General features: G+C 38.0%; 1 protein-coding gene and 1 non-coding gene across 3 annotated transcripts in view; one reads left to right on the top strand and one right to left on the bottom strand.

Annotated features, from left to right (window-relative positions):
- LOC128692800 (prestin-like) overlaps nt 1-27,345 on the bottom strand; it is a 268,729-nt gene that overhangs the window by 73,930 nt on the left and 167,454 nt on the right. For both annotated transcript variants that reach the window (XM_070090068.1, XM_070090069.1), the window contains exon 8: nt 2,293-2,426. In XM_070090068.1, the coding sequence (XP_069946169.1) occupies nt 2,293-2,426 (134 nt within the window). The remainder of the gene's footprint in view (nt 1-2,292; nt 2,427-27,345) is intronic.
- On the top strand, nt 10,840-10,955 carry LOC138853456 (small nucleolar RNA SNORD90). The gene has a single exon (XR_011392635.1). It is a non-coding gene; the product is annotated as a small nucleolar RNA SNORD90 (small nucleolar RNA).

The following is a 27,345-nucleotide window of genomic DNA, read 5'->3' as shown; positions in this document are numbered from 1 at the left end:
CTGTTACTCTCTCCAATTGTAGCTCAACTATGTAGTCAAAGCACAGAACCACATGATTACTAGCTCCTAGGGGCCTTTCATACATAATATCCTCGATGTCCGAACTACTCAAGGTGAATACAAGGTCCAGTCTTGCTGGATCATCCTCGCTTCTCTCTCTGGTAGTGTCTCTAACATGCTGATGCATGAGGTTTTCCAGTACCATATCCATCATCTTGGCTCTCCATGTTTCGGGACTCCCATGGGGCTCCAGGTTTTCCCAGTCAATCTCCTTGTGATTGAAATCACCCGTAACTAGTAACTTTGCTCCCCACAAGTGAGCTCTTCTGGCCACCTCGGCTAGTGTGTCGACCATTGCTCTGTTACTCTCGTCGTATTCTTCTCTTGGCCTCCTGCAGTTCTGTGGTGGGTTGTACATTACTGCATTTAGCACCTTATGGCCCTCAGACTGGATTGTTCCTACTAAGTAGTTCCTTTCGCCTATGGCATCCATTCCGTCCATTTTCTCAAATTCCCACTGGTTTTTAATGAGCAGTTCAACTCCCCCCCCCTCTCCTCCCTCTATCTTTCCTGAGGATTTGATATCCGGGTGGAAAGATTGAATCTGTTATTATCCTGGTGAGCTTTGTTTCTGTGAGTTCTATTATGTCTGGGGATGTCTCCTTGATTCTTTCAAGCCACTCTTCACACTTATTTGTTATCCCATCTGCATTTGTATACCACACCTTCAACTTCTTTTCTAAAATTGTGGTTTGGGGGTATGTTGCGTGTGTGTGTGTGTGTGTGTACTCACCTATATGTACTTACCTATATGTGGTAGCAGCGGTCGAGTCATAGCTTCTGGCCCCGTCTCTTCACTGGTCGATTTCGAGTTCTAATGACCAGAGCTTTTTGGTAAGATGGGGAAGGAAGAAGGATGGGTAAGGATGGAAATATTGGAAAAGGGTTGGAAGGGGGGAGAGGTAGGATATAAAAGGTAAGTGGCCCAACCACTTTGGTGTAATTTAAAAAGTGTATTTGAATTGATAAGAAATTCTTTAAGGGGTATAATACTAACCCATCAGAGTCACATAAATATAATAGGTATATAAGTACATGACTCTGAATTGGTTGTAGTTATACAAGTTGCAATTGCTTTTTTTTTTTTTTTTTTTTTTTTTTTTTTTTTTTTTTTTTTTTTTTTTTTTTTCGCGATTGCACAACAGATATTTATACGACAAGAAAGGCAATATTTTCTGGCCAGTTTATGAGCCCGTGACAATAGCTGGTCGATACTAAGTCTCTCCCTGCTCCATGAGCTTTATCATACCTCTTCTTAAAGCTATGTGTGTGTGTGTGTGTGTATGCGTGTGTGTGTGTGTGTGTGTGTGTGTGTGCGTACTCACCTAATTGTGGTTGCAGGGGTCGAGACTCAGCTCCTGGCCCCGCCTCTTCACTGATCGCTACTAGGTCCTCTCTCTCTGCTTCCTGAGCTGTATCATACCTCTTCTTAAAACTATGTATGGTTCCTGCCTCCACTACTTCACTTGCTAGGCTATTCCACTTCCTGACAACTCTATGACTGAAGAAATACTTCCTAACGTCCCTGTGACTCGTCTGAGTCTTCAGCTTCCAGTTGTGACCCCTTGTCCCTGTGTCCCCTCTCTGGAACATCCTATCTCTGTCCACCTTGTCTATTCCCCGCAGTATCTTGTATGTCGTTATTATGTCTCCCCTGACCCTTCTGTCCTCCAGTGTCGTCAGTCCGATTTCCCTCAACCTTTCCTCGTACGACATTTCTCTAACTTCTTGACGTGCTTGACCAGGTGTGGGTTCCAGACTGGTGCTGCATACTCCAGTATGGGCCTAACATACACAGTGTACAGTGTCTTGAACGATTCCTTATTAAGGTATCGGAACGCTATTCTCATGTGTGTGTGTGTGTGTGTGTGTGTGTGTGTGTGTGTGTGTGTGTGTGTGTGTGTGTGTGTGTGTGTGTGTCTGTCTGTGTGTGTGTGTGTGTGTGTGAGTGCGTGTGTATGTATGTATGTATGTATGCATGTGTGTATGTATGTATGCATGCATGTATGTATGTATGTATGTATGTATGTATGTATGTATGTATGTATGTATGTATGTATGTATGTATGTATGTATGTATGTATGTATGTATGTTGAATTATAACACAATGAAGAACAATACAACATACTAAAATAATTCTCTTTCTTTGTATGTATACATACAGCTTCATCAACGCTCGGAAGTACAATAATGTTGAAGATAACATCTTATCAACCTAATCATTTACTTACCCTGTAGGAATTTCGCCCACAATCTTGACATGATAAGTATCTTTAAACTTGCCGAAGTAAGAAGCCAGTGTTCCGACAGCGACAACAATAAACTCAGCAGGAATCGGTAGTTTAGTTATTGTGCGACACCAAGGCTGCCAAAGACAAATAAAATTATTATCTTATAAACCATACCAAAGGCGGGATTTGAACGCACGGTCAGTGGCTAACGCGACGGTCTGGAGTTTTGAGACTCTCTGACCGCGGGTTCAAATCCCTCCCGTGGTATGGTTTGTTTGCAATCGTGTCATTACGATTATTATCTTATAATTTAAAATAGTGAACTGGGTAATATTTTGCGAAGGAATTCAGAGAAACCGGTTAGCAGGACTTGAGTCCTGGAGGTGGCAGGTCGAATGCCCGCACAGATAATTTCTGATAAGATTTGTAGCATTTTACAGCATTACATGATGTGGTGAGATCTAGTTCCATGAAAGTGGAGCTTTCCTCTTTTTCTTTTGATCGAACCTGATAAATTTCGCTTCCAATGCCAGTGTACGTCCCTTCCTACAGCCATGAAAATATAAATAGTCCATGACTGGAGTATAGTGTTGTACTACATCAGGTGTGTAGTGTTGTACTACATCAGGTGTGTAGTGTTGTACTACATCAGGTGTGTAGTGTTGTACTACATCAGGTGTGTAGTGTTGTACTACATCAGGTGTGTAGTGTTGTACTACATCAGGTGTGTAGTGTTGTACTACATCAGGAATGTAGTGTTGTACTACATCAGGTGTGTAGTGTTGTACTACATCAGGTGTGTAGTGTTGTACTACATCAGGTGTGTAGTGTTGTACTACATCAGGTGTGTAGTGTTGTACTACATCAGGTGTGTAGTGTTGTACTACATCAGGTGTGTAGTGTTGTACTACATCAGGTGTGTAGTGTACTACATCAGGTGTGTAGTGTTGTACTACATCAGGTGTGTAGTGTTGTACTACATCAGGTGTGTAGTGTTGTACTACATCAGGTGTGTAGTGTTGTACTACATCAGGTGTGTAGTGTTGTACTACATCAGGTGTGTAGTGTTGTACTACATCAGGTGTGTAGTGTTGTACTACATCAGGTGTGTAGTGTTGTACTACATCAGGTGTGTAGTGTTGTACTACATCAGGTGTGTAGTGTTGTACTACATCAGGTGTGTAGTGTTGTACTACATCAGGTGTGTAGTGTTGTACTACATCAGGTGTTTAGTGTTGTACTACATCAGGTGTGTAGTGTTGTACTACATCAGGTGTGTAGTGTTGTACTACATCAGGTGTGTAGTGTTGTACTACATCAGGTGTGTAGTGTTGTACTACATCAGGTGTGTAGTGTTGTACTACATCAGGTGTGTAGTGTTGTACTACATCAGGTGTGTAGTGTTGTACTACATCAGGTGTGTAGTGTTGTACTACATCAGGTGTGTAGTGTTGTACTACATCAGGTGTGTAGTGTTGTACTACATCAGGTGTGTAGTGTTGTACTACATCAGGTGTGTAGTGTTGTACTACATCAGGAATGTAGTGTTGTACTACATCAGGTGTGTAGTGTTGTACTACATCAGGTGTGTAGTGTTGTACTACATCAGGTGTGTAGTGTTGTACTACATCAGGTGTGTAGTGTTGTACTACATCAGGTGTGTAGTGTTGTACTACATCAGGTGTGTAGTGTTGTACTACATCAGGTGTGTAGTGTTGTACTACATCAGGTGTGTAGTGTTGTACTACATCAGGTGTGTAGTGTTGTACTACATCAGGTGTGTAGTGTTGTACTACATCAGGTGTGTAGTGTTGTACTACATCAGGTGTGTAGTGTTGTACTACATCAGGTGTGTAGTGTTGTACTACATCAGGTGTGTAGTGTTGTACTACATCAGGTGTGTAGTGTTGTACTACATCAGGTGTGTAGTGTTGTACTACATCAGGTGTGTAGTGTTGTACTACATCAGGTGTGTAGTGTTGTACTACATCAGGTGTTTAGTGTTGTACTACATCAGGTGTGTAGTGTTGTACTACATCAGGTGTGTAGTGTTGTACTACATCAGGTGTGTAGTGTTGTACTACATCAGGTGTGTAGTGTTGTACTACATCAGGTGTGTAGTGTTGTACTACATCAGGTGTGTAGTGTTGTACTACATCAGGTGTGTAGTGTTGTACTACATCAGGTGTGTAGTGTTGTACTACATCAGGTGTGTAGTGTTGTACTACATCAGGTGTGTAGTGTTGTACTACATCAGGTGTGTAGTGTTGTACTACATCAGGTGTGTAGTGTTGTACTACATCAGGTGTGTAGTGTTGTACTACATCAGGTGTGTAGTGTTGTACTACATCAGGTGTGTAGTGTTGTACTACATCAGGTGTGTAGTGTTGTACTACATCAGGTGTGTAGTGTTGTACTACATCAGGTGTGTAGTGTTGTACTACATCAGGTGTGTAGTGTTGTACTACATCAGGTGTGTAGTGTTGTACTACATCAGGTGTGTAGTGTTGTACTACATCAGGTGTGTAGTGTTGTACTACATCAGGTGTGTAGTGTTGTACTACATCAGGTACTACATGTGTAGTGTTGTACTACATCAGGTGTGTAGTGTTGTACTACATCAGGTGTGTAGTGTTGTACTACATCAGGTGTGTAGTGTTGTACTACATCAGGTGTGTAGTGTTGTACTACATCAGGTGTGTAGTGTTGTACTACATCAGGTGTGTAGTGTTGTACTACATCAGGTGTGTAGTGTTGTACTACATCAGGGATGTAGTGTTGTACTACATCAGGTGTGTAGTGTTGTACTACATCAGGAATGTAGTGTTGTACTACATCAGGTGTGTAGTGTTGTACTACATCAGGTGTGTAGTGTTGTACTACATCATGAGTGTAGTGTTGTACTACATCAGGTGTGTAGTGTTGTACTACATCAGGAGTGTAGTGTTGTACTACATCAGGTGTGTAGTGTTGTACTACATCAGGTGTGTAGTGTTGTACTACATCAGGTGTGTAGTGTTGTACTACATCAGGTGTGTAGTGTTGTACTACATCAGGTGTGTAGTGTTGTACTACATCAGGAATGTAGTGTTGTACTACATCAGGTGTGTAGTGTTGTACTACATCAGGGATGTAGTGTTGTACTACATCAGGTGTGTAGTGTTGTACTACATCATGAGTGTAGTGTTGTACTACATCAGGTGTGTAGTGTTGTACTACATCAGGAGTGTAGTGTTGTACTACATCATGAGTGTAGTGTTGTACTACATCAGGTGTGTAGTGTTGTACTACATCAGGTGTGTAGTGTTGTACTACATCATGAGTGTAGTGTTGTACTACATCAGGTGTGTAGTGTTGTACTACATCAGGAATGTAGTGTTGTACTACATCAGGTGTGTAGTGTTGTACTACATCAGGAATGTAGTGTTGTACTACATCAGGTGTGTAGTGTTGTACTACATCAGGGATGTAGTGTTGTACTACATCAGGTGTGTAGTGTTGTACTACATCATAAATGTAGTGTTGTACTACATCAGGTGTGTAGTGTTGTACTACATCAGGTGTGTAGTGTTGTACTACATCAGGTGTGTAGTGTTGTACTACATCAGGAATGTAGTGTTGTACTACATCAGGGATGTAGTGTTGTACTACATCAGGTGTGTAGTGTTGTACTACATCAGGGATGTAGTGTTGTACTACATCAGGTGTGTAGTGTTGTACTACATCAGGAATGTAGTGTTGTACTACATCAGGTGTGTAGTGTTGTACTACATCAGGAATGTAGTGTTGTACTACATCATGAGTGTAGTGTTGTACTACATCAGGTGTGTAGTGTTGTACTACATCAGGAATGTAGTGTTGTACTACATCATGAGTGTAGTGTTGTACTACATCAGGTGTGTAGTGTTGTACTACATCAGGAATGTAGTGTTGTACTACATCAGGTGTGTAGTGTTGTACTACATCAGGTGTGTAGTGTTGTACTACATCAGGTGTGTAGTGTTGTACTACATCAGGTGTGTAGTGTTGTACTACATCAGGTGTGTAGTGTTGTACTACATCATAAATGTAGTGTTGTACTACATCAGGGATGTAGTGTTGTACTACATCAGGAATGTAGTGTTGTACTGCATCAGGTGTGTAGTGTTGTACTACATCAGGGATGTAGTGTTGTACTACATCAGGAATGTAGTGTTGTACTACATCAGGTGTGTAGTGTTGTACTACATCAGGAATGTAGTGTTGTACTACATCAGGTGTGTAGTGTTGTACTACATCAGGAATGTAGTGTTGTACTACATCAGGAATGTAGTGTTGTACTACATCAGGTGTGTAGTGTTGTACTACATCAGGAATGTAGTGTTGTACTACATCAGGTGTGTAGTGTTGTACTACATCAGGGATGTAGTGTTGTACTACATCAGGAATGTAGTGTTGTACTGCATCAGGTGTGTAGTGTTGTACTACATCAGGAATGTAGTGTTGTACTACATAAGGTGTGTAGTGTTGTACTACATCAGGGATGTAGTGTTGTACTACATCAGGAATGTAGTGTTGTACTGTATCAGGTGTGTAGTGTTGTACTACTTCAGGGATGTAGTGTTGTACTACATCAGGAATGTAGTGTTGTACTGGCCGATTCCCACCAAGGCAGGGTGGCCCGAAAAAGAAAAACTTTCACCATCATTCACTCCATCACTGTCTTGCCAGAAGGGTGCTTTACACTACAGTTTTTAAACTGAAACATTAACACCCCCTCCTTATATACATATATATATATATATATATATATATATATATATATATATATATATATATATATATATATATATATATATATATATATATATATATATATATATATATATATATATATATATATATATATATATATATATATATATATATATATATATATATATATATATATATATATATATATATATATATATATATATATATATATATATATATATATATATATATATATATATGTATATATATCACCTCTAGAACTTTACTTGGGATTCTCATCCTCAGAATAAACAATAACCATATCTCAGGGAAAACTCAAGGTTCTCTCCAGAGCTGTTTGAATATTTTCTTCTCCTACCACCCTCTATATTTTATATTCTATATGAAATTTTATTGATAGACAGAATACTTTGACAGAAAACACAAACATGAATACATTGGTACAAAATATCAAAGTTTATGAATCTCCTCCAGCTCCTCTGAAGCCGGATGTAAGCGAAGTATGCAGGAAGCATTTCCTCTCTGGATGGCCACGTTGAGGCGCTGGAACATGAAAGTGGCTGCCCTTGGGTCCCTGGTGGTGTCGATGAGTCTGGAACCCAGTTCTTTAGGGAAACGTGTGGCATTTTTTCCCCATAATCCCAAGGTCTCTGATCCCACTGGGGCAAACTGATACTGTTGGCTTATGTCCCTGTACTTGCTAATTTTGTACTCCTCCCTGTGATCAGCAGCTCCTCCCTGTCTCCCGACACTGATGGTTGTAGGTGTCAGCCATCAGTGTCGATGAGTCTGGAACCCAGTTCTTTAGGGAAACGTGTGGCATTTTTTCCCCATAATCCCAAGGTCTCTGATCCCACTGGGGCAAACTGATACTGTTGGCTTATGTCCCTGTACTTGCTAATTTTGTACTCCTCCCTGTGATCAGCAGCTCCTCCCTGTCTCCCGACACTGATGGTTGAAGGTGTCAGCCTACATCTAGTCAGGGCGGTTTGCTGGATTGTGGATAATGTTGGCTGCTAGTGATCGGGGATTTTTCTCGGCTGGGCATCCAGCTGTAGTAAGGGTTCTCTTTATGATGGCCTTTACTTCATTGTGCCTTGTATGCCAGCCCTTGGTTTTGGAACAATTAAGATCATGTAGACCACCTTGGTCGGCTTGCGCATAGCCGCAATACACGTATATTCCGTGTGAATTTGGAAAGCAAGGCACAGAGCCACTGCAATACGGTAGGTCTTAGGGTCGAAGCGTGTTCCCATTGCCGAAATGGGAACTGTTTAGAGGAAGTCCCCAGAGTGATGTGCACTCACAGATTGGAGATAGACAGTCTCCCTGTCTGATATTACAGCCTTAAGCAAGTTGACAAGCACCTTTTCAGCGATGGAGCCATAACAGCTTGACTGTAGGTCATTGCTGCACTAGGTACAGCACTGGCAAGAGTGCTGCACCTAGTGCTGGAGCAGCAAGAGTCTTTCATTCAGTGATGGCACTGGCGTAGCTAGGGTCCCGTATTCCTGCTGAGTCACTGAGGTTGTCTGGAAGAATTTGTTTTATTAACTCATTTGATGCTATGGAAGAGGATAGGAGAGCTGGTAGAACAATCTGGGAGGATTTGCGTACTCCCAGCCCCTCAAGCCTAACCGGAAGTGAGGCTTGCAACCACTGTCCATCTTCGAGGGAAAGATTCAATACACTCTCTAACATGGTCTTAAGGAAAGAGTCATATTCCTTATGCATCGGATTGCTGATGGCTGTGGAGCATCTGATTAAGTAGGTAAGTTTTGGGATTGACAGGCACCTGGTGAGTAGGTAGAGGGATTCATGTGTATCGATGTCTTTCATTCTGCCTTCCATCGTCCTGAGGTCTGAGATTTTTCTTTTCTTGGATCAGGTCGATGGCACTGGGCCCAAGAAAAAAAAAAACATTTCATTGTGATTGCTTATTATTAAATTATTGTAAAATTATCTAAAATATATTTAGTTGGATTAGGCTAAATTAAATTACGCTTGTTATAATAAAGTCAGGTAAGTTTCCTAAGTTTTTTTTGGTTCAAAATCATTAATTTTTGTTAATATAAATAAAAAATTATACCTTTAAATGTATAAGAGAAAACTTTTAGAAAGGACTTAATCTGAAATGCTTTCTTGCTAGTTTTACTTATTCGGCACGACATATATATATATATATATATATATATATATATATATATATATATATATATATATATATATATATATATATATATATATATATATATATATATATATATATATATATAACTGGAAGGTATAGGGGTGCGCAAAGCAACGCATGTTGCTTTGCCTGCTTTTCTGTCTTCGTGTTTGGCTTCCAGTGCATTAGTCAAGAAGATAGTTCCCGAACTCTTGAGAGACGTGGTAGGAGCTCAAGACCCCAGGTTTACTGAAGCAGCGATTCGATGGGACACCCTTACAGATTCCTCCAGTAGACCAGCTCCTCCCAAAGAACACAAACAGTCCCACTGGGACAAACCGATCATGGAAAAAATCGCCAACACAATGCTCTCCAACGCTTCAGGAAAGGACGAAGCTCGTCTCCTGGCAGTGAAGGCACCACACTCAGGAGATTTCCTGTTAGCTGTTCCCAATTCCTCCCTGGGCACCCGTCTCGACCCACAGGCCACTCGGATTGGTGTTGCTCTTCGCCTAGCCGCCCCCATCCTCACCGAACATAGGTGTATTTGCGGCAGGGCGACAGCTGATCAATTCGGACTTCATGGTCTCGTGTGTCACACAGCAGAAGGGAAGTATGCCAGACATGAGGAGGTCAATGACATCATAAAGAGAAGCCTCGCCACAGCCCGTTGCCCAGCTCAACGGGAACCCCAAGTATAGAGGTCTGATGGAAGTCAAAAGAGTCCTGATGGAGCCACTGTGCTACCCTGGAAGGATGGAAAGCAGATTGCCTGGGACTACACCTGTGCCGCCACACTGGCAGACACCTACTTGCCATACTCCGTAGTGGAAGGGGGTGGAGCTGCCAGCCACAGGGAGACCCAGAAGATCCGAAAATATGAAGACCTTCCCCCTTGCTATAACTTCATTCCAATAGGGTCGGAGACCCTTGGAGCATGGGGCAAGTGTGCTCTAAAGTTCCTCAAAGATGTGTACGAATGGTATATAATACCGACAAGATGAGAGTAAGACACAGGTGCAACATCTGGGTATCTTTATTGTAGACGTTTCGCCATCCAGTGGCTTTATCAATACAAATTCCAGGACATAACTTGAAGACAGTAGAACTATGTACAGAAGATGAGGTAATCAGTCCCTCAACCTAGGAGTAGGTGCGAACAGCACCATAGTCGTGGAGATTCTGAAGCAGAAGAAAGAATCCTGGCGCTTATATAGTAACGTCAGGTGAAGCAGACGAGGGCAAATTCACTGGTGGGCGGGATTCCCCAGTGGAAGTAGGTCCTTCCCAAAGAGATGGGTTAGTTGTAGTAGTAGTAGTTGTCGTAGTTGTGAAGGTTATGTACATGTCCTCAGAATTAAGATTCCATGATGTTGCAGTGTCTGACAAGTTGTGTACGAATGGTATATAATACCGACAAGATGAGAGTAAGACACAGGTGCAACATCTGGGTATCTTTATTGTAGACGTTTCGCCATCCAGTGGCTTTATCAATACAAATTCCAGGACATAACTTGAAGACAGTAGAACTATGTACAGAAGATGAGGTAATCAGTCCCTCAACCTAGGAGTAGGTGCGAACAGCACCATAGTCGTGGAGATTCTGAAGCAGAAGAAAGAATCCTGGCGCTTATATAGTAACGTCAGGTGAAGCAGACGAGGGCAAATTCACTGGTGGGAATTCCGCCCACCAGTGAATTTGCCCTCGTCTGCTTCACCTGACGTTACTATATAAGCGCCAGGATTCTTTCTTCTGCTTCAGAATCTCCACGACTATGGTGCTGTTCGCACCTACTCCTAGGTTGAGGGACTGATTACCTCATCTTCTGTACCTAGTTCTACTGTCTTCAAGTTATGTCCTGGAATTTGTATTGATAAAGCCACTGGATGGCGAAACGTCTACAATAAAGATACCCAGATGTTGCACCTGTGTCTTACTCTCATCAACGTTCCTCAAAGAGCTGGGTGAAAAGCTCATCATAGAAACCAAGGACCACAGGGCGACCAGCTTCCTCTTTCAGAGACTCAGTGTTGCGATCTAGAGAGGAAATGCCTGCAGCATTCTGGGCACGCGACCCACCGCAGGGGAGGTGGACGAAGTATTCGACATATAGCTCTGAGTTACCTATGTTGTTTTAATTTCTGTTGTATTTTTGTGAATGTTTGGCCAATGTATTTTGTCTTTAAATAAAACATACTTGAAATATAGGGGGTGGTAGGAGAAAATTCTCAAACAGCTTCAGGGAAAACCTTGAGTTTTCCCTGAAGCAAGTTTATTCTTTTCTCTGAGGATGAGGGTCCCCATGACAGTTCTAGAGGTGGTACCTCCCTATATTTATATATATATATATAATATATATATATATATATAATATATATATATATAATATATATAATATATATAATATATATGATATATATGATATATATGATATATATGATATATATAATATATATGATATATATAATATATATATATATATATATATATATATTTAACAAGTTGGTCGTCTCCCACCGAGGCAGGGTGACCCAAAAAAGAAAGAAAATCCCCAAAAAGAAAATACTTTCATCATCATTCAACACTTTCACCACACTCACACATTATCGCTGCTTTTGCAGAGGTGCTCAGAATACAACAGTTTAGAGGCATATACGTATAAAGATACACAACATATCCCTCCAAACTGCCAATATCCCAAACCCCTCCTTTAAAGTGCAGGCATTGTACTTCCCATTTCCAGGACTCAAGTCCGACTATAAGAAAATAACCGGTTTCCCTGAATCCCTTCACTAAATATTACCCTGCTCACACTCCAACAGATCGTCAGGTCCCAAGTATCATTCGTCCCCATTCACTCCTATCTAACACGCTCATGCACGCTTGCTGGAAGTCCAAGCCCCTCGCCCACAAAACCTCCTTTACCCCCTCTTTCCAACCCTTTCGAGGACGACCCCTACCCCTCTTTCCTTCCCCTATAGATTTATATGCTTTCCATGTCATTCTACTTTGATCCATTCTCTCTAAATGACCAAACCATCTCAACAACCCCTCTTCTGCCCTCTGACTAATGCTTTTATTAACTCCACACCTTCTCCTAATTTCCACACTCCGAATTTTCTGCATAATATTTACACCACACATTGCCCTTAGACAGGACATCTCCACTGCCTCCAACCGTCTCCTCGCTGCTGCATTTACCACCCAAGCTTCTCATCCATATAAGAGTGTTGGTACTACTATACTTTCATACATTCCCTTCTTTGCCTCCATAGATAACGTTTTTTTGACTCCACATATACCTCAACGCACCACTCACCTTTTTTCCCTCATCAATTCTATAATTAACCTCATCCTTCATAAATCCATCCGCCGACACGTCAACTCCCAAGCATCTGAAAACATTCACTTCTTCCATACTCCTCCTCCCCAATTTGATATCCAATTTTTCTTTATCTAAATCATTTGATACCCTCATCACCTTACTCTTTTCTATGTTCACTTTCAACTTTCTACCTTTACACACATTCTCAAACTCATCCACTAACCTTTGCAATTTTTCTTTCGAATCTCCCATAAGCACAGTATCATCAGCAAAAAGTAACTGTGTCAATTCCCATTTTGAATTTCATTCCCCATAATTTAATCCCACCCCTCTCCCGAACACCCTAGCATTTACTTCTTTTACAACCCCATCTATAAATATATTAAACAACCATGGTGACATTACACATCCCTGTCTAAGACCTACTTTTACCGGGAAGTATTCTCCCTCTCTTCTACACACCCTAACCTGAGCCTCACTATCCTCATAAAAGCTCTTTACAGCATTTAGTAACTTACCACCTATTCCATAAACTTGCAACATCTGCCACATTGCTCCTCTATCCACTCTATCATATGCCTTTTCTAAATCCATAAATGCAATAAAAACTTCCCTACCTTTATCTAAATACTGTTCACATATATGCTTCAATGTAAACACTTGATCTACACATCCCCTACCCACTCTGAAGCCTCCTTGCTCATCCGCAAGGATGAGCAAGGTGATTTCAGAATATGCAAAACAACCACTGAGAAAGAACAGAGAAATTCCAAGCGCTTTCGTGAATACTCACATTATAAAGGAACAGTAAAAGTAATGTATGTATGTATAATGTTCGCCAAGACCGTAGTCCTGGCATGGGTCTCAATCTTGCGATGACCCGTCTAGTAAAAGTAATGCATCAGAGGAAGGCATATAAAGGGTCTAGACCACACCTCACTATCACATCACACAACAAAGCAACACCTGACGCGCGACTCATAAGAAAGGGAACACTGCAGCAGGCCCGCTGGCCCAACTAGACAGGTCCTTCACACAACCCACCAACAAGATATTCTACCCAAGAATTGAGAATTTTAAAATTTATTATTTGCCCAATGTATTATTAAATTCTTCACAAATTCTATTAATTATAAATGGATCTAATTTGTATAAACCAAAGGAAATATTCATATTATTGTCAAAACTGCTTTTTATGAAACAAGATTCAATTACATTCCTATCGACCATGGACTTGCTTGATACAACTTTCTCAACTTTTTGAAAATCAATTGGATGGTTAAAATCTCCCACATGAATAAATAGAGCATTGGAATCTTGTCCAGTTCTAATGCTATATTTATGATGTTTTAATCTTAGTTCGAGACTTTTACCAGTTTGACAGCAATAAACTTTATCGCAAATTTTACAAGGAATTTTATAGACACAACCGTCAGCATTTTGGGGGGAATTCTTTATCGAAAGTTTTTTTTTACTGTATCAAGATTTTTAAATTTTAAAAATAACTTTGATATTAAAAGTCTTATGAAGAGAAGGCATATCAACCAAGTTTTCATGGTAAGGGAGAACCAACATATTTTTAGTTGAATAAGGCTGGTTGTCCCTTTTTGGATTGCAAAAAGTATTTCTGGCAATTTTAAAAGATTTATAAATTACATTTCTTGGGTATTTCAAATCTTCAGCTATTTCATAAATTTTGGATATTTCCTCATCTATGAACTCTGGACTACAAATACGCAAAGGTCTCAAAAACATTGATGAGAAAACAGACAGTTTAACTCTATCTTGATGTGAAGAATAATAGTAGACATAGGAACAGTTATTTGTAGGTTTTCTGTAAATTTTAAATTTGAATTCATTATTACCCTTAATAATTAAAACATCTAGAAAAGGGAATGAGTTATTTTCTTCAAACTCAACAGTAAAGTTTATAGAATGGGCTAAGCTATTTAATTTGCCAAGGAAATGGTGTTTATTTACATTCTTGGGCATAAGACACAAAATATCATCAACATATCTGAACCATTTAGCTCTATTATTCTCTATAAGGGTTACAATGTGGGGTTTACAGGTTTTGGGTATTGTGTGGTTTACATGTTATAAAATACTAATTACAGAGGGGGCGACTAGGACACCTAGCATGGCTAGGCATTTCGGGCAGACTTAGATTAATTCTTAACATTAAATCCTTCCAGATTATGGTATTAAGGCTAAGTGACTACATCATAATTTGTGAGTTTAGCAATGTGAATGTTTTCGTTTTTTCACAATACATAGTGTCTATATGGGAGTATCATAGACAAACTTATGACTAGTTAGGATTTATTATTTTAAGATTAAGATTAGTATTTCTGAGTTTATAGTAAGTGGGCGAGTGAGTGTAATTGTGAACCACCAGGTGGTTATCATGTAGTTAGTTGTCGGGGTGTATCAGGGAGATAAGATGTTTTCTAACTGTAGTTTTGAAAGTGATGAATGTGTCTGCAGTTCTAGAGTTTTCAGGTAGGGTGTTCCAGATTTTAGGTCCTTTAAAATACATTGAATTTTTGTAAAGGTTTAGTCGAACACGGGGAATATCATAGAGATGTTTATGTCTGGTGTTATGCCTGTGGATCCTGTCACAACTATCAAGAAAGCGTTTTAGGTCAAGGTTAATATTTGAATTTAAGGTCCTGTAGATATAGATTGCTCAGTAGTAAGTGTGGATGTTCTGAACAGGGAGTAAGTTTAGATCTATGAAGAGTGGGGAGGGGGGTGTTGCCAGGGATGGGATTTAGTGATTATACTTACTGCGGCTTTTTGTTGGGTTATTATTGGCTTTAGGTGTGTTGCTGCAGTTGAACCCCAAGCACAGATAGTGTAGGTGAGGTATGGATATATAAGTGAATGGTATAGTGTGAGAAGGGCAGTTTGCGGCACTTAGTATCGTATCTTGGAGAGGATCCCCACCGTTTTGGATACTTTTTTTGTTATGTGTTGGATATGGGGGCTGAAATTTAGGTTGTTGTCGAGGTATAGGCCAAGGAATTTGCCCTCATTATGTCTGGCAATTAGAGTGTTGTCGATCTTAATGTTAAGTTGTGCAACACCTGCTCTGCTACCAAACATAATATAGTTGGTTTTGCCAGTGTTAAGTATAAGTTTATTGGCTGTCATCCAAGTCGCTATTTTGAGCAGCTCCTCGTTAACAATGGTGTTGAGGGTGGCAAGATTAGGGTGGGAGATGACATAAGTCGTGTCGTCAGCAAAGAGAATGGGTTTCAGGTGTTGGGATATGTTTGGAAGATCACTGATGTGAATGAGGAAGAGCAGGGGTCCAAGAACACTTCCCTGTGGAACTCCAGTATCAAGTGGCCATGTTGATAAGGCTGTGCCTTTAATGGTGACATACTGATACCTATTAGAAAGGTAAGATTTAAAATATGCAAGCGCATGGCCTCTTATACTATAGTGGTCAAGTTTGTGGAGTAGGATGCCGTGGTCTACTGTGTCAAACGCTTTTCTTAGGTCAATAAAAATTCCTAGCGGATATTCCTTATTTTCCAATGCTGTGTAAAGCAGGTCTAGCATTTTTATAATTGCATCATTAGTGCTTTTATTTTTCCTGAATCCAAAATTGGCAGGGGTTGAGTATGTTTTGTGACGTTATAAATGAATATAGTCTCCTGTGCACGAGTTTCTCGAAGATTTTGGATAGCAATGGTATGTTTGATATTGGCCTATAATTGTTTACGTCTGTAGGGTCACCACCTTTATGTACTGGTGTAACTCTTGCTGTCTTGAGTAGTGTCGGGAAAGTGCTAGTTTCTAGTGACTTGTTAAAAAGTAATGTAATAGCATGTGAAAGGACATAGGCCGCTCGCTTGTACAATAATGGTGGGACGTGAGACAGATCCCCCGAGTTATTTTTAAGTGACTTTATGATCGCGGTGACTTCCGTGGGCTCAGTTGGTACAAGATAGAAGGAATTTGGGAAATTCCCACCTAGGTAGTCCCCGGCAAGGGCATTGGTACGTGGGATTTTACTGGCGAGATTAGATCCTATGTTTGGTAAGAAGTCGTTTATCTTGTTAGCTGTATCAGTGGGATGCAGTGGTGTTTTATGAGGTTTAGTTAGAACAATATTTTTGGTTTTTTTCAGTTTGTGGGTCCCCAGAATCTGAGAAAGTGCTTTCCAGGTCTTTTTTATATCTCCTCTTGTGTCAGTGAATCTGCTGGAGTAGTACAGTTGTTTGGCTTTCTTTATTAATTTGGTGAGAGCTGTTGAATATTGTTTAAGAATATCTTTGTGTATTAAGCCCTGTCTATATTACTTTTCATATTGGTGTTTCTTATCAATGGATTTCAGAATGCTGCAGGTTAGCCATGGTCAACCAAGCCGTTTATTCGTGTTCTGTTTCGTTTTTATAGGACAATGTTTGTTGTATAGTCTAAGTATTTTGTTAAGAAAAATGTCTGTCCAATCGTCAATACCATTGGCATTGGATAATTCTGTAGGCCAGTCAACAGTCTCTAGGTCTGCTGTGAAATTCCTTATTGAGGCCTCGTCACGGAGTCTAAATGAAACTTTGTTGTATCCGAGTGGCGGCTTACTAATGTTTGTTAAGAGGAAGGTTGGGTAGTGGTCAGTAGTGCTGTCTGTGATTATCCCTGATTTAAGGGGGGCTAGTATATTGGTCTCAGTCAGCCTGGTTGGTTTAGTTATTGTTGGTATGAGAAGTGTGTTGTTCATATTGTTGATGAAATCAGTTACAGTCTGATCATCTGGTAGGCCAAGGTTGATATTGAAGTCTCCAGCTAAGAGAAGGTGGTGCTTGTTCAATTGTCTGTTTGTTATTAATGACTTTAGATTCTCACTGAAGTTTGGGATGTTTGTGTGGGGTATCTGGTATATGGCACCGATTGTTATAGGCGTCTTGAGATTTTTTTACAGTAAAATTAGCAAAAATGTATTCCCATATTCATCACTATAGCAATTAGTGCTAATACAAGATAGTTGGTTAGAGTAATAGATTGCAGTACCACCCCTACTTGGTATGGTCTGCAGTTGTGGATTGCTGTGTATCCTGGTAGTGGGTAGTTATCAATTGTGTCCTGCTTAAGCCAGGTCTCAGTAAGAATAATGCAGGAGAAGGGTGTCTTTAGTGACTCAAGGAGTGCCAGGAGGTCATCATAGTGTTTGCTTAAGGACCTGACGTTGTAGTTAAGAACTGATAGACTTTGAGCAGTGTTCAGGATAGTGCTGGCCTGTGATGCTGTGTAATAAAGGCAGTTACTTTCCAATAAGTTTTGATCGTGTTAGATTATGGAGGTTTAGATCAGGGTCAACGTGATCAATCATCTTTTAGGTTTAAATAGTGGTTGTTTATTGTATTATGTGGTGAGTTCTAATACTGATTTCTGTAGTGGTGGGAGGTTTGGATAAGTATACCGCTAAAGCACTTTGGTCATATAGAGTATAGTTACTAATAAACATAATGAAATTGATATTGTCTATGTGTTGTGCAAGAATGAGCAAAAGTACAACTAGGTATAAACTAATACTATAAAAAAAACAAATTACAAGTCGCACCAGACTCACTCTTGTAATTGCACTAAGGTCTAATATAATGAATTTAGTGTTGTCTATGTATTGAGCTAGAATGAGCTAAAGTACAACTAGGTATAGTTAGTTTAGGTGTTGTCTATGTATTGAGCTAGAAAGAGCTAAGGTACAACTAGGTATAAGCTTATAATGTAATAATACAAATTAAAATGGTACTTGCAATTGCACTAGAGTCTGATATAAGTTGTTAACAAGATCAAGAGTATAACGAGATTTAAATTGACAAAATAAAATTCACAAATTAAAGTACCAAAAGAATAATAAGTAAAAAATAACAATGGCAATGTCTTGGTTATAATATGATAGTAAGATGGTAGACAGGTAGACAGGTAGACAGGTAGACAGGTACACAGGTACACAGGTACAAAGGATAATATAAAGGTTGGAGTTGAATATACAAACTTAAAAATTTGGCAACAAAATGTTATGAAAAGTATAAAATAATGATTAATTTACAAAAGTAAAATTGACTGGTAGTAAATATGGTGTTTAATAAAATTTTAGTAAGTAATAATGATTACAAAAAAAGATTAATTAGCAAAATAAAAGTGAAAAAGTAATTTTTATTTCAAGTTTTAAATTTTAAGAACAGTTATTTGGATTCAATATTGCACTGGTAGTTATACTAGAGGTTATTTGGCAGTAAATGTGGTATTTAAGAGTACTCTAAGATAGTAAATGTGGTATTAAAACAGGTTATGGTAATTAGACAAGTAATGGTAATTAAATGATGTCAAAAATGTTAAGAGTAAATTGTACTGATATTAAAAATGGCAATTAATTATTAATTTTAGTAAGTAACATCAATTAATAGTATCTAAAAAATATGAGGTAGTAACATGGACAGAGAAAGTATCAGTTCAGCTAATATTTAAGCAAACAATAGTAAATAAGAAAATTAGATAAGGTGACTTATGCTTACTAGGAAAATCACAAAATGAGGTAGTTGATTATTTAATTACCAGGAGATTGTACTATGAAATTTGAACAATAATGGAGCAAAACATACTACGTAGGCTTTTAGGTTGGACATTGTTTAGTTATTCTCTGTAAGATTAGTATCCCTGAGAAATCGTGATAGATCATTCTCGTTCGTGATTGTGTACAGTTGACCTACATTTGTTTTCCTAACAAGAATTTTCCCATCCCGTGTGAAGCATTGGTGTATTGTGTCATTATTCTCCCGCTTAAGTTTCCTGACTCTATACAGGAGGTTCTGACGTTTTTTGGTAAGACACTCGTTTATGTATACCTCTTTCTTTACTTTAATAGATGCAATTATTAAGTCTTTTTTCCTGTCATGTGAGTGGAATCTAAGCATAACACTTTTTCTACCATGGGATCCTAGTAACCTGGCTTCCTTTATTTCTGACTCTGGTACTGTAACTTTTGTTTGGTCCTTTATGATCTGGAGAGTAATTTCTTTACTGATTGTTTGGTTCATATCACTGGGAAAAAGTGAACTGTTAACTATTACTGCGTCCGATAGTTTATCTTGCTCAGTTTTATCTTCTTGGAGAGCAAAGTAGTCACTGAACTGGTTATCTAAGTTGTTCTTCCATTCTTTTACTGCTTCTTCAACCTTTGTATTAAGAGATATTATTTGTTCTGTATGGCTATCTATGACTGTTTGGATAGTCTTGCCATAGTTAGTCATTCCTGGTGTTGATAACTGAGGATTTTGTTCTCGAGTTGTGTCATCCTGGTGTCTTGTTTTGTTAGCGTCTCTCGAAGATTCATATTTTCAATAACTAAGGTGGAGATGCATGACTTTAGGGTATCTGGATCGTTGGTCATACCTGAGAGACTACTTGGTAGATTGAATCCGGGGAAGAGAGGGGTGGATGGTGGAGGCAGCCATGAGCGGTGGTGAGAGGGGTGGTAGCTGAGCCGGCGTCGTCCTGGGTACACTTGTTGAATAGTTGATTTTTCGGTGTTTTCCTGCTGGCCTTGGTGCTGTTTCCTCTGAGATTGCGCCTCATAATACTACAGCAATTGTTGTAGTTAAGAAGAAGTTGTAGTTATACAAAGCTTAGGGTTACGTTGTTCGGCTGGCAGCGGGGTGTTGTTTTGGGTTTGAGGGCAGTCTTCCTTTGATCTCTATGATTTTCGATTTGTAGGTTTCACTGTTGGTAATCTTTGGTCATTTTGGGTGCTACATTGGGTAGTGCAGTTTTGCTTGTAACTAGGTCATCATAGAAGCATTGGTGGCTCTGATAGTTAGAGAAAAGTACGGAGCCTGGAGGTCGCTGCTGTTGCTACTAAGAACAGGTGAAAGAGGATTTCCCATTGCCATACCAAACTTCTGAGTGTAACACGTATCATTAAATACAAATTTTGCATCAACAATGCAAAATTTAATAAGTTTTGGCCTAAGTTAGGTTTTGGCCTAAATTTTGCAGCGTCAAAAAAACTTAATAACGTTGAAATTGCAAAAGACTTTTGTAAATTTGGAAAATTTTCTGATTTATCCACTGATGAAATTAATATTAGTAAGGGAATGGTACACAGCTCTATGTTAAATCAAAACATTTCCAATTGCACTCAAAGATTCTTTAAGTCTTATGATACACTTAATAACAATAAAAATTTGTGCCTTATTAAAGCAGATAAAATAAATGCAATAGTAATTATGAAAGAAAATGATTACCAAGAAGAAATGAATAATCTCTTAGATGATACTGAAACCGTTAACAACAATTTCAATAAAACAATAAAACTTCTACTGAAAGGCAAAGGTGAATTAATCAAACAATTTACTTCCACTAATCCAACTTTATCTTACATGTATGGACTAATAAAAACACACAAAACAGGGAATCCAGTCAGACCAATTATTAGCTCCATAGAATCAGTTTCATATAAATTATCCAAATCGCTTGTTGATATTTTGAGCCCTATTGTTGGCAAAATTTCTAACTTTAATGTTAAAAACAACATAGACTTGGTTGATAAATTAAGCTCCTTGACTGACTTAAATGATTTTAACATGGTTAGTTTTGATGTTACTTTCTTGTTTACGAAAGTTCCTGTTGATGATTTATTAAGTTTCTTATCTGAAGAACTCGTTAACTATGATTTACCATTGCCAGTTTCTACTATCATTAAACTTATTAAACTTTGCATTGTTGATGCAAAATTTGTATTTAATGATAAGTTTTACACTCAGAAGTTTGGTATGGCAATGGGAAATCCTCTTTCACCTGTTCTTAGTAACCTATACATGGAATTTTTTGAAACAAGGTTACTTAACACAATCCTCCCTAATAGAGCTAAATGGTTCAGATATGTTGATGATATTTTGTGTCTTATGCCCAAAAATGTAGATATACACCATTTCCTAGGAAAATTAAATAGCTTAGCCCATTCTATAAACTTTACTGTTGAGTTTGAAGAAAATAACTCATTGCCTTTTCTAGATGTTTTAATTATTAAGGGTAATAATGAATTCAAATTTAAAATTTACAGAAAACCTACAAATAACTGTTCCTATGTCCACTATTATTCCTCGCATCAAGATAGAGTCAAACTGTCTGTTTTCTCATCAATGTTTTTGAGAGCTTTACGAATTTGTAGTCCTGAGTTCATAGATGAGGAAATATCCAAAATTTATGAAATAGGTAATGATTTAAAATACCCAAGAAATGTAATTGATAAATCTTTTAAAGTTGCTAGAAATACTTTTTACAATCCAAAAAGGGACAACCAGCCTTATTCAACTAAAAATATGTTGGTTCTCCCTTACCATGAAAACTTGGTTGATATGCCTTCTCTTCTTAAGACTTTTAATATTAAGGTTGTATTCAAAAATCTTGATACAGTAAAAAAAACTTTTGATAAAGAATTCCCACCAAAATGCTGATGGATGTGTCTATAAGATTCCTTGTAAAATTTGCGATAAAGTTTATTACGGTCAAACTGGTAAAAATCTCGAACTAAGATTAAAACAACATAAATATAGCATTAGAACTGGACAAGATTCCAATGCTCTATTTATTCATGTAAGAGATTTTAACCATCCGATTGATTTTCAAAAAGTTGAGAAAGTAGTATCAAGCAAGTCCATGGTCGACAGGAATATAATTGAATCTTGTTTCATAAAAAGCAGTTTTGACAATAATATGAATATTTCCTTTGGTTTATATAAATTAGATCCATTTATAATTAATAGAATTTGGGAAGAATTTAATAATACACTGGACAAATAATCTTTAAAATTTCTTATTTCTTGGGTAGAATAGTTTGTGGGGTGAGTTGTGCCAAGGACCTATCCAAGTTGGGTCGGCGCGCGTCAGGTGTTTAAATCGTTGTGGGATCTGATAGTGAGGTGCCGGCCAGACCCCTTATATAGCTTCCTTGGATGCTTTACTTTCATAGTTCCTTGTTAATGTGAGTAGTCACGAAAGCGCTTGGAATTTCTCTATTCTTTCAGAGTGGTTGTTTTGCATATATATATATATATATATATATATATATATATATATATATATATATATATATATATATATATATATATATATATATATATATATATATGTATATATATATATATATATATATATATATATATATATATATATATATATATATATATATATATATATATATATATATATATATATATATATATGTCGTGCCGAATAGGCAGAACTTGCGATCTTGGCTTAAATAGCAACGCTCATCTTGCCATATAGGACAAGCGAAAATTTCTGTATGCAATAATTTCGCCAAAATCATTCTTAACCTAACGAAAATAATATTTCACTGTGTTACTTAAGTAAATTGTTCTTGTTATAATAAGGTTAGGTAAGTTTTCTAAGTTCCTTTAGGTGCAAAATTAAATTTTTTTACATTAACATTAATGAAAAAATATATCTTTAAACGTATAAGAGAAAATTTTAGAAAGGACTTAACTTTAAATGAGTTCTTGCTAATTGACCAGTATTACATATTCGGCACGATATATATATATATATATATATATATATATATATATATATATATATATATGTCGTGCCGAATATGTAAAACTGGTCAATTAGCAAGAACTCATATAAAATTAAGTTCTTTCTGAAATTTTCTCTTATACGTTTAATGATATATTTTTTTCATTAATGTTAATGTAAAAATTTTTAATTTTGCACCAAAAGAATCTTAGAAAACTTACCTAACCTTATTATAACAAAAAAAATTTATTTTAGCCTAACCCAACTAAATATATTTTAGATTTGTTTACAATAAATTAATATTAAACAAACACAGTGAAATATATTTTTTTCGTTAGGTTCAGAATGATTTTGGCGAAATTATTGCATACACAAATTTTCACTTGTCCTATATGGCAAGATGAACGTTGCTATTTAAGCCAAGATCGCAAGTTCTGCCTATTCGGCACGACATATATATATATATATATATATATATATATATATATATATATATATATATATATATATATATATATATATATATATGTCGTGCCGAATAGGCAGAACTTGCAATCTTGGCTTAAATAGCAACGTTCATCTTGCCATATAGGACAAGTGAAAATTTGTGTATGCAATAATTTCGCCAAAATCATTCTGAACCTAACGGAAAAATTATGTTTGATTTTGTTTGTTTATTATTAAATTATTGTAAACGTATTTAAAATATATTTAGTTGGGTTAGGATAAAATAAATTCTTCTTGTTATAATAAGGTTAGGTAAGCTTTGTAAGATTCTTTTGGTGCAAAATTAAAAATTTTTACATTAACATTAATGAAAAAAATATATCTTTAAACGCATAAGTGAAAATTTCAGAAAGGACTTAATTTTAAATGAGTTCTTGTTAATTGACCAGTTTTACATATTCTGCACGATATATATATATATATATATATATATATATTTTGTTGAAAATAAGAAAAAGTTTTGGAGTGAGATTAACAAGTTAAGAAAGCCTAGAGAACAAATGGATTTGTCAGTTAAAAATAGGAGAGGAGAGTTATTAAATGGAGAGTTAGAGGTATTGGGAAGATGGAAGGAATATTTTGAGGAATTGTTAAATGTTGATGAAGATAGGGAAGCTGTGATTTCGTGTATAGGGCAAGGAGGAATAGCATCTTGTAGGAGTGAGGAAGAGCCAGTTGTGAGTGTGGGGGAAGTTCGTGAGGCAGTAGGTAAAATGAAAGGGGGTAAGGCAGCCGGGATTGATGGGATAAAGATAGAAATGTTAAAAGCAGGTGGGGATATAGTTTTGGAGTGGTTGGTGCAATTATTTAATAAATGTATGGAAGAGGGTAAGGTACCTAGGGATTGGCAGAGAGCATGCATAGTTCCTTTGTATAAAGGCAAAGGGGATAAAAGAGAGTGCAAAAATTATAGGGGGATAAGTCTGTTGAGTGTACCTGGTAAAGTGTATGGTAGAGTTATAATTGAAAGAATTAAGAGTAAGACGGAGAATAGGATAGCAGATGAACAAGGAGGCTTTAGGAAAGGTAGGGGGTGTGTGGACCAGGTGTTTACAGTGAAACATATAAGTGAACAGTATTTAGATAAGGCTAAAGAGGTCTTTGTGGCATTTATGGATTTGGAAAAGGCGTATGACAGGGTGGATAGGGGGGCAATGTGGCAGATGTTGCAAGTGTATGGTGTAGGAGGTAGGTTACTGAAAGCAGTGAAGAGTTTTTACGAGGATAGTGAGGCTCAAGTTAGAGTATGTAGGAAAGAAGGAAATTTTTTCCCAGTAAAAGTAGGCCTTAGACAAGGATGTGTGATGTCACCGTGGTTGTTTAATATATTTATAGATGGGGTTGTAAGAGAAGTAAATGCGAGGGTCTTGGCAAGAGGCGTGGAGTTAAAAGATAAAGAATCACACACAAAGTGGGAGTTGTCACAGCTGCTCTTTGCTGATGACACTGTGCTCTTGGGGGATTCTGAAGAGAAGTTGCAGAGATTGGTGGATGAATTTGGTAGGGTGTGCAAAAGAAGAAAATTAAAGGTGAATACAGGAAAGAGTAAGGTTATGAGGATAACAAAAAGATTAGGTGATGAAAGATTGAATATCAGATTGGAGGGAGAGAGTATGGAGGAGGTGAACGTATTCAGATATTTGGGAGTGGACGTGTCAGCGGATGGGTCTATGAAAGATGAGGTGAATCATAGAATTGATGAGGGAAAAAGAGTGAGTGGTGCACTTAGGAGTCTGTGGAGACAAAGAACTTTGTCCTTGGAGGCAAAGAGGGGAATGTATGAGAGTATAGTTTTACCAACGCTCTTATATGGGTGTGAAACGTGGGTGATGAATGTTGCAGCGAGGAGAAGGCTGGAGGCAGTGGAGATGTCATGTCTGAGGGCAATGTGTGGTGTGAATATAATGCAGAGAATTCGTAGTTTGGAAGTTAGGAGGAGGTGCGGGATTACCAAAACTGTTGTCCAGAGGGCTGAGGAAGGGTTGTTGAGGTGGTTCGGACATGTAGAGAGAATGGAGAGAAACAGAATGACTTCAAGAGTGTATCAGTCTGTAGTGGAAGGAAGGCGGGGTAGGGGTCGGCCTAGGAAGGGTTGGAGGGAGGGGGTAAAGGAGGTTTTGTGTGCGAGGGGCTTGGACTTCCAGCAGGCATGCGTGAGCGTGTTTGATAGGAGTGAATGGAGACAAATGGTTTTTAATACTTGACGTGCTGTTGGAGTGTGAGCAAAGTAACATTTATGAAGGGATTCAGGGAAACCGGCAGGCCGGACTTGAGTCCTGGAGATGGGAAGTACAGTGCCTGCACTCTGAAGGAGGGGTGTTAATGTTGCAGTTTAAAAACTGTAGTGTAAAGCACCCTTCTGGCAAGACAGTGATGGAGTGAATGATGGTGAAAGTTTTTCTTTTTTGGGCCACCCTGCCTTGGTGGGAATCGGCCGGTGTGATAATAAAAAAAAAAAAAAAAAAATATATATATATATATATTATGTATATACATATATATATATATATATATATATATATATATATATACTAGGTAGTAGGTTGGTAGACAGCAACCACCCAGGGAGGTACTACCGTCCTGCCAAGTGAGTGTAAAACGAAAGCCTGTAATTGATTACATGATGGTAGGATTGCTGGTGTCCATTTTTCTGTCTCATGAACATGCAAGATTTCAGGTACGTCTTGCTACTTCTACTTACACTTAGGTCACACTACACATATATGTACAAGCATATATAAACACACCCCTCTAGGTTTTCTTCTATTTTCTTTCTAGTTCTTGTTCTTGTTTATTTCCTCTTATCTCCATGGGGAAGTGGAACAGAATTCTTCCTCCGTAAGCCATGCGTGTTGTAAGAGGCGACTAAAATGCCGGGAGCAAGGGGCTAGTAACCCCTTCTGCTGTATATATTACTAAATGAAAAAGGAGAAACTTTCGGTTTTCCTTTTGGGCCACCCCGCCTCGGTGGGATATGGACGGTTTGTTGAAAGAAGAATATATATATATATATATAATGAAATTAGCTGAGAGGCACCCACACCACCATATGTCCTCGGGTCACGGTAAAACACCTAGGTCTGCTGGGTGCGGGATTTTTGTAGGATTGCATGGTCCTGTGGGTTAGAGCGTCATGTGCGATTTTCGCTCACCATGGAGCGGACCAAAACGAGAAGGGTTCGAATCCTCTGCTAGTCGCAGTGTTGTTATTGATTTAATACCACTCGTTCGTGGTTAGAATAATATCTATATATATATATATATATATATATATATATATATATATATATATATATATATATATATAAATATATATATATATATATATATATATATATATATATATATATATATATATATATATATATATATATATATATATATATACACTTATCTCTGGCTGAAGGAGACTCGAACCTACGAACCTTGGAACAAGGTATGCAATGCTTTACCAATCTACCCACACTGGACCAATACCTTGGAGTCCAGCTTGCGCTAGACTTTGATCCAAGGCAGCCAGCTTTCAGGGAGAAGGCTTACAGCTTTTCATCTCATCCCCTGCATGCATCAGCTTTACTAGAGATATTAACAATCCAAGGTTCGTAGGTTCTAGTCTCCTTCAGCCAGAGAGCAGTGTTTGTGTATATTTCGCCTGCTCCTGCGAATCCTTGCAAAATTAAAAATTTTTACATCAACATTAATGAAAAAATATATCTTTAAACGAATAAGAGAAAATTTTAGAAA

The sequence above is a fragment of the Cherax quadricarinatus genome, chromosome 30 (assembly GCF_038502225.1).
Source record: "Cherax quadricarinatus isolate ZL_2023a chromosome 30, ASM3850222v1, whole genome shotgun sequence".
NCBI lineage: Eukaryota > Metazoa > Arthropoda > Malacostraca > Decapoda > Parastacidae > Cherax > Cherax quadricarinatus.
Note: the sequence above shows the minus strand (reverse complement) of the source record. Positions and strands in the feature narration are given on the sequence as shown.